At 35.3% G+C, this 8,113-nt stretch overlaps 1 protein-coding gene across 1 annotated transcript; it reads right to left on the reverse strand.

The window, feature by feature from the left end:
• Nucleotides 1-1,213: 1,213 nt before the first annotated feature.
• LOC148954509 (uncharacterized) lies at nucleotides 1,214-3,394 on the reverse strand. Its single transcript, XM_089087125.1, has one exon. It carries the CDS (start codon nucleotides 3,384-3,386, stop codon nucleotides 2,049-2,051), a length of 1,338 nt encoding a protein of 445 aa, XP_088943251.1. The 5' UTR covers nucleotides 3,387-3,394; the 3' UTR covers nucleotides 1,214-2,048.
• Between the last annotated feature and the right edge of the window lie 4,719 nt (nucleotides 3,395-8,113).

The raw sequence follows: 8,113 nt of genomic DNA on the forward strand, positions 1-8,113 counted from the left end.
ATAGCCAAAGGACTTTCAAATACAAGCTTCAAGCCAATTGCAGAAAAGGGGCTTGGCTCATTTTTGGGGGCCTGTGCCCCAACCAACCTTATTTTTGTGTATTCAGGTCCCCTTTGTCAATGGGCTTAGAGATTCTTTCAAACCATTTGAGGTCTTTTTTAGCCAAGAAAATCATCACAGAAAATTTCAAACAAATAGGACAGCTTTTCTTACTAAAATAAATTTATGAGCAACAGGCTTTGCATAATTCCGGACCCTTACCTCAGGACCTCAGGACCCTTACTTATTTGATTTTTGAACTATTCTGAGCATACTGTAATGATGTTTTCAAATAGTTTGAAACTTTTATTAAAAACTATGGTTTTGGAAGGGCAGCTGGTAACCCCCCAATCACTTTCAACCCTTGAAAAACACACTAGAACTTTAAACTGAACCCCTCATATGTCTCTACATCCATCCCTTCAATGGAAATGTCTGGGAATATGAAAACAACAATATGGGAGACACATTGCTTTCTACTAAGCCAATGCTACCACATATACTATGATAAAACTGGAAGAATATATGTCTCAAATACTGATTTTAGTTTTCCAATCAGCTCCCGTATTTCCCTTATAAATCTTTTGTACATCAATCTTTATGTGGAGATTGAATTGCCTTAATAGGCCTAATTCTTAGTGTAAAAAAATGAGTAAGATTGTGATAGTCATCTCTATTTCATGGTAATTTCTGGATTGTTTTTAATTTAGTCATTTTACATTCATTTTAGAACTGTTTTTTTTTCCGAAGCATAAAAAATTAGTTTGCTGTATTAGAAAGACATTTGGGTACCTTTTCCCCATTTGAGTGCCTTTTTTTATTTTTATCTATTACAACACTTACATGGTTATTCCAAAACTCAACTCTTCCTTACTGAGTGGCATTGTCTTGAGAACCAGAAAAAATTTATCAATCCCAGTTATAGTAAAATTTCTTATTTTCCAAATCCCACTTAGTTATTCTACTACTACTTCTTCATTAACCATTTTGAGTTTTAGCAGGGGTTATTCCTGGCATTAAAATTGATAAAAGTTGTATTTGCAACATCCATCCTTTTATTTTCTATGAATTAGATAGTATGTATTGAAGCAAATATTTGACATTAAAAATCAAGCAGCATCCGCAAGCCTACTTGTGATATAGACTGTAAACTAAGAAAACAAATCTTTAATTCTTGTAATTCAGAGTATACAACAGTATAACTAATAGCTTAAATCAGTATATAGCCACCTGAGATCAATACTGTGCAAAGCTGTTTCAATTTTTGGATTCTGTTTACCCTTCTGAGTTAAAAGGCCTCAGAAAAGTCTAGTTTAGACCATGATCTCAAAGCTTCAAATATGTTGCTTTATCTACTGTAGCCTACAGGAGGATATTGTTATATTAATATGTAGTTTCAAATGATATACAATTATGGATAATATGTTTTTTTTTTATTAGGCCAATTTTGAAGACGAATTTGCTATTAAATATTGCATTCTCATAATAAGGAAACTAGAATATTTTCTTGCAATAGAAAAAAAATCCTATTGTTCATTTTTTAAAAGTAGCCAATGTGTTATTTCTAAGGTAAATTGGTATTTGAATTACCTATCACTGTTCTGCTTAAAAAACTAATTCATTTTAAAGATTACATATGACAAAAATAAAAGCAAATAGATTTACAAACAAATATAGTTTGGGCATCTGAAGCGATAAATTAAAATTAATAATTTTTTTTTAACTTTGAGTTTTAAAATCAAAAAGTGGATAGGTTGTAACACAAGTTATTTCTTTTAATTAAATTGCAGTATAAATATAAACAGAGACTTATTAAATGCTTGCAATGTCAATATGAATTAAAACACTCCAGCTTCTTAAAGTGATGAGAAGCCTCACAAATTGAAAAATATTTTATTTTTTTCTGAGACAACTACTAAAATCAAGCTACCAATATTTGCAAAGATAAGAAAGAAGAAATACATTACAAATGTAGTTTATTATCATTTTCTATCAGTTACAAATACTGGTTACCTATTAGTTGGCATTTCAGGAGGTACATAACTATCATCCTTCTTTTCCATCTGTTTTTTCTCATATTCTGGAATTTTATCCATAAGTTCTTTCAATAGTTGTTCATTCTTTTCAGCTTGTAATAACCACTTTTCTTCATTTTCAAAAAAGAATAGATGATTTTCTTTTTCTTGCAATTGTTTCTTCTTTTCCTCCATTTCTTTCAGTTTTTCAAGTTTCTCTAATGATTTCATTTGTTCTTTAACTAATGTTTCTCTTTCAGAATGCCATTCCTTATATAGCTTGGTCTGGGTGTCAATGTATTTTTTCTCAAGGCTCTTAACAGCATTTTCAATGTCTTCTTTCATTTTTTGCTCTATGCTATTTTCTAGCAATTTTCCACTATGCTTAACCTTGCTCAGACAATCTAAAATGTTGTCTTTATTTTCACTGCTTGAAGAGCTAACCATCTCATATACTTTTTCAAATATTTCATTATAGATGGGAGTCTTGGTATCTAAAATCACTTTAAGAACTTCCATTAGATTGTTGTATTTTTCATACATTGTCCATCCTAATAATTGTAAAGATAATTGATAGCTACCAGATCCATCCAAATTAGCATAGGCAAATGTCTTACCAATCAAGTGTTGTGGGTTCTCCAGATCAAAATGGTCATCAAAATATGGTTCATGGATATAGTCTACCCTTACTTTAACCTCCTCTTCAGGTTCTTCAATGACTGGTTTTGGGAAAGGATTCCATGGTTCTGGAGAAGGATTGAGATGATATAAAAAACAGGAATACATAGCCAAGGATTTTGATAAATCAGAGCCAAAGTCTTCCTGAAGCATTAGCTGGATTGCACACTTTGCAGCATATTGGTAGTTCTTTCCTTTCACAAACATGTCCATTAATAGGCATGATGTATATGAATCAAGAAATATACCATAATTTAATCTATCATTTAAGATTTTCATTAAAAGATCTGATTTGTTGAGTTTTACTAGGGCTCTTATAACTGCTTGTTGTGATGAAGGAAGTACAAAAGCAGTGCTGGGTGACCTCCTAAATTTGTTTATAATTTCTTCAAAGTCAATGAGATGGTTTTCATCTGTCATCTTGTTGACATATATATCAAAGTCAACTGGTGTGACCTTAGTAGATGCACTAAAAGCTTTTAATAGCTCATTATTTAATTCATCAAAATTAACCTTGGACAAAAGTGCAGTAGACAATCTTTCATTCCACTGTTCTTCACAATAGTAAGCTTGGCTCAAAAAGTTTCTAAAGAATCTTGGAGGGCAAACTGAGTAGATTTTACGCAAATGATACATGGTTAAAATTACTGGCATTTATGTTGATTTGAAAATCTTGCGTCAATATGTTACTTGCAGAGTTGCCGCAAAACGAAAAAGTGAAATTTTGGTTCAATTCTTTTTTCTACTATTTCTACCATGATTGTGTCTAAGATAGGTGAAACTGGGTAATCGATGGTGAAAATACTGCTATTTTTGAAACTAAAAATGCTACGAAGGTGAGTTGTACGATACCAAATGGAACGAAATATCGGTACTCACTTTTCCAATTTGTTTGTTATACTACTACTACTAATAATAATACCTACAACTCACCGCAGCACCAGGCCACCTGAGGCCAACACAGCTAAGCACACTCTTCCTCCATCCCAATCTATTCAAGGCCTCTCTTTTTACAACCTCCCCAGTAGTTCTCATTTCCTTTAAATCTCTCTTCATGACGTCCTCCCGCCCCAAACGAGGATGACCTGCTTTCCGTTTATCCCTAGACGGCTGGCCGAAATGGACAATCTTCGGCAATCTGTCATCCTTCATCCGCACGACGTGTCCCAGCTACCACAACCTTTCTTTCATTATAGCCCTAGCAAGCGGTAGTGAATCCCATTTTTCGTAAAGCCTACTGATTGAAATGCGGTCAGTCAGTCGGGTTCTCAGAACCGCCCGTAAGCAATTTCTGTGGAAAACATCTTTTCGGAGCGTCCATGGTTCAGAGCCATATTTGACCACTGTCATCATTGTAGCTTCTAATATTCTAATGCTGGTTTGCAGACTGTCCTATTCTTCCAAACTTTTTTAACTATGAAAAAACACCCTGAGCCTTGGCTATTCTACATTTATCCTCTTGACCATTCCCACCGTCTGTACTAATAATGCTACCAAGGTAAGTGAACCTGCCCACCTGATCAACCTTTTTGTTACCCTACGTCATCTTTTCATCTTCACTTATTCCTAGCCTTACTGACTTAGTCTTCTTAACATTAATTTTCAAACATATTCTAGCACCCTGAACTCACAAAACCTCTAAAAGTTTAATCTTTTTGGTGACACTTTCATCTTGGATGCTTAAATCATCAGCATAATCTAACCCCAGGAGACTTTTTCCTCCCCATTTGATTCTGTGGTCTCCCATTGCCTTTCCTATGCTCCTTAAGACAAAGTCCATCAAAATAACACATATAAATGGGGATAGAACACAACCCTGCTTAACTCTTGATTTAATACAAAACCAGCTACTAACCTCATTTCCTACTTTAACCGCAGCAGTTCTATTCTCGTACATAGCACTAATCACTTTAATGTATTTGTCTGGTATAGCATACAAGGATAAAACCTTTGCTAAAGCTCTTCTAGCCTCTTTTGTTAAGATTTTTTAAGTCCTGTAGCCTGCAATCAGTTGATCGTACCCACACGAAGGAAACTGTTTCAATGGCATTTTTTTAAAGTATTCAGAGAATTTGGCAATGACAACTCAGTCTATTACAGTTATAACTACAAACTTGTCTCTGTGCCAAGTATAGTTATGTATTCAGTGTGATTATGTATCATGGCAAAATAGATGAACCTGAACCTACCTGAACCTAAACTGCACGTTTATGCTGAGCCCTTCTTCTGTTCCCTGTTTCTTGTGTTCAAAATTGTTCATCACAGTAAAGCTTGTTATCGGTTAGGGAAAAATCTCCTGTAAAAAACCCAGCAAACAGGCTCAATACTGTTTGTAATCAAAGAGATGCAAAAGGATGTTCTTACGGTAAAAAATTCAAGCAGACTTCGTTCGTGTTGCAAAGCATTTCTTTGCAAGGGAAAAAACAGGGGTTGAGGGGGGCGGTAGACCCCCAAAATAAAAATCTTAACAAAAGAGACTGCAAAAGCGGGAGTTTTGGGGGGCAGCAGCCCCCCAACTGTACCTCCTAATCCTGTACGTTTTAAGGTTCGAACTTGTGACTCAGCCTCCTTAACTCTTTAGAAAACGTAGTTTTTTTTCAAATAATTTCTGCACGTTTTTGTACAGTTTATTACTTATTATTGATTGTTTGACTGTTAGCTGATCGTGTCAGGAGTTAAAGTTGGGGGCCTGCCGCCCCCAAAACCCACCGCTTTTGACGATTCTTGTGCTAAGGGTTTTAATTCCTGAATACTAAAATCAAATGTACAGTAAGATTTTCTTTTTTCAACTTTTCTTCGAGCATGCGGGTATACGAAATGTTATCAAAGCAGTGGAGACTTACCTGTAAGCTGAAGGCCGACTGTGATATTCTTCTGGAGACGCCTATAGAGCCGAAGGATTTAATAGATTGGATTTAAAAAAGAAACTGAGTTTCTTTTTTAAACTTTAAATTTAAGAGATACTACTTTAAATTCAATATATAAAAAATTACTCTGACGGGGAATTGAACCCGAGTCTTCCGCATGAAACACAGGAATACTATCAGAGACTCTTGTTAAATTATATTTAGTCTCTGCAATCTATTTTCGACGCAAGCAAATACAAAGTAAGATTTTCGTTTTTCAACAAAAAAAACTTCTAGGAAAGAGCTGGAATTTTCGGAAGCTTGCAGTCATTCTTGTCAGGTTAAGAGGACTATTTTGATCTAATTTAATAATGAAATACTATGCTTTTAGGACTTTCAAAAATTAACATGGGCTCTTATGGGAAAACGAGGTTTTTCGTAAATGTAAATTCGGGGGATAATTTTTTCGGTCTGAAAATATCAAAAGGCCCTAAAAGATCGAATTCCGCTTCGAATGAGTCCTCATTCACCCGGATACGTTGCCAACTGTGGCCTGTAGGCGTGGCTGATAAAAAAAATAACTTAATGAACATTAAGTGGCTATATTTAGTTTTTGGAAAACAGGGAAGGGGTGATCGGATTGAGCTGAAATTATGAGGATAAGCTCCCAAGCCTTAGGAAAGCTCATCCTCTAATTTTCAGTCCTATCGGACAACGTTAACGAGGAGATGTGTTGGCAGGGTTGAAATTTCCAGCTCCTTTTCCCCCATGAACATAAAGTTGAAAGGGGATGAAATTTTGCATTTTTCTTAGTTTGAGCTTAGGCCACAAAATGCGATCACTGCCATCTCTCTGCGACCGCTAGGACCGGAAATCGCTTAACATTGTGGGTGGGTCGCCTCTTTAAAGAGGCACAAGTGTGCCTCCTTGAAACTTTGTCTACAGCATCTCTCAATCTAAAAAGTATCATATCACAGTATCAAGTAAATTTCTACCTACAGAAACCAGACTAATGCCTCGATAATTGCCACACTCACTTTTATCACCTTTCTTACAAAATTGCTTAATTAAGGTTTTCCTTAAATCGCTAAGTACTTCCTCTTTTTCAAAAATCATATCCATAATCTTCAGTAACTAATTTCTAACCTCAGAGCCACCATATTTAAGAAACTCATTTACCACACTATTAGCAGCTGGAGCCTTATTATTTTTTTTATCCTTTTAGTACTGTTGCTAATTGTTCCTCACAAAACAAATCTTCCTTCCCATCCAATGTATCATAAACTTTTTCATTTTCCTCTATATCTTTTTCTGCAACCCTATCTCGGTTTAGCAAATTCTCAAAATGTTCTGCCCTTCTCTCTTTAACTCTTTCCCTATCACTAATTGTGGCCCCGTTCTTATCTTTAACTGGGACAAGTCCTGATTTAAGTCCTGATTGACTACTCCCTCTCAATTTATTAATATGGCAGTACAATATTTTACTATTATGTCGTCTAGCTGCAACTTCCAGATATTAAAGAAGTATATCTATTTGTGTGTACAAGATTATATTTTTAGATATGAAGCAATCTAATGAGAGCGTTGAATTATTCCAGAAGAAGAACAAAGAGAGAAATAGAGAGAATACGAAGATCGGTAGGTCACTTCTAAGTTATAGATCATATCCCACGTCAAAAACTACATTGTTAAAAATCGTATATACTGCAATATTTTTTTTTATTACTACAAAAGCCACTAGATATTGGAACTTTCTTTCAAATGAACCCTTACCCAGCTCTCTATGATGTTCCGCTGCCCCAACAGGGGCAAAGAAAAAAAGAAGAAGCAAAAAAAAGAGGAATATAATTTAACCAAATACTTACAAAAGACTAAAATACGGGTCACCAGGCAAGACATATGTTTGTTGACGGGTATAAACGGTTTTGTTTGCTTCATGACAATGATTGTTCAATTATATTGCATGGGCCTGTTCTGTTTTCTACAGTACAAGATGTATTATTATCAATCCAACAGGATTCGATTCTTTTAAACCTGATAGTGCGTGCCCCCAATTGAAAGTGCCACCCAGGGTTTTCCACCCTTCCCCCTCCATTTATGCTTTGGCCTCTAACCACGTTGATGTGAGCGAATTTTTCCACTTCTGAGCTGCTCGCATCCGAGTATAAATAGATAGCATTGTTTTCAGTTAAATCTTTATTCCATACTTTCACAATTCACTAGTTCTTTATTATTTTGACACTGTTAATGAGTGGATTGTTTTTTCCAATTTGATCTATCAGTCTTTTTGGGGGCTTATCACGTGTGGAGGGTTGACCTACTGCAGCAGATTACAATGTTTCCTCGTATTTTAACTTTTATTTGTGTTAGGCTTCACTGGCGACCTAAGAGGAGCTCCACAGCACATATTTGGCGCTTCCTCCAATTTATGCTCTAATTTATTGAGCTGATGTAATAAGGTGGCTAAGGACCTGAGGTTATTATCTAGAACAGGAGTGGCCAACCCAAATTATCTTGCGGGTCACTTTGGAAATG

The sequence above is a fragment of the Artemia sp. Qi Xiang Cuo genome, chromosome 3 (genome assembly GCF_049724085.1).
Source record: "Artemia sp. Qi Xiang Cuo chromosome 3, ASM4972408v1, whole genome shotgun sequence".
NCBI classification, from domain to species: domain Eukaryota; kingdom Metazoa; phylum Arthropoda; class Branchiopoda; order Anostraca; family Artemiidae; genus Artemia; species Artemia sp. Qi Xiang Cuo.

Excerpts from the sequence above, each read along its gene's own strand:
- LOC148954509 (XM_089087125.1), bottom strand. The coding sequence starts at position 3,386 with ATGCCAGTAATTTTAACCATGTATCATTTGCGTAAAATCTACTCAGTT.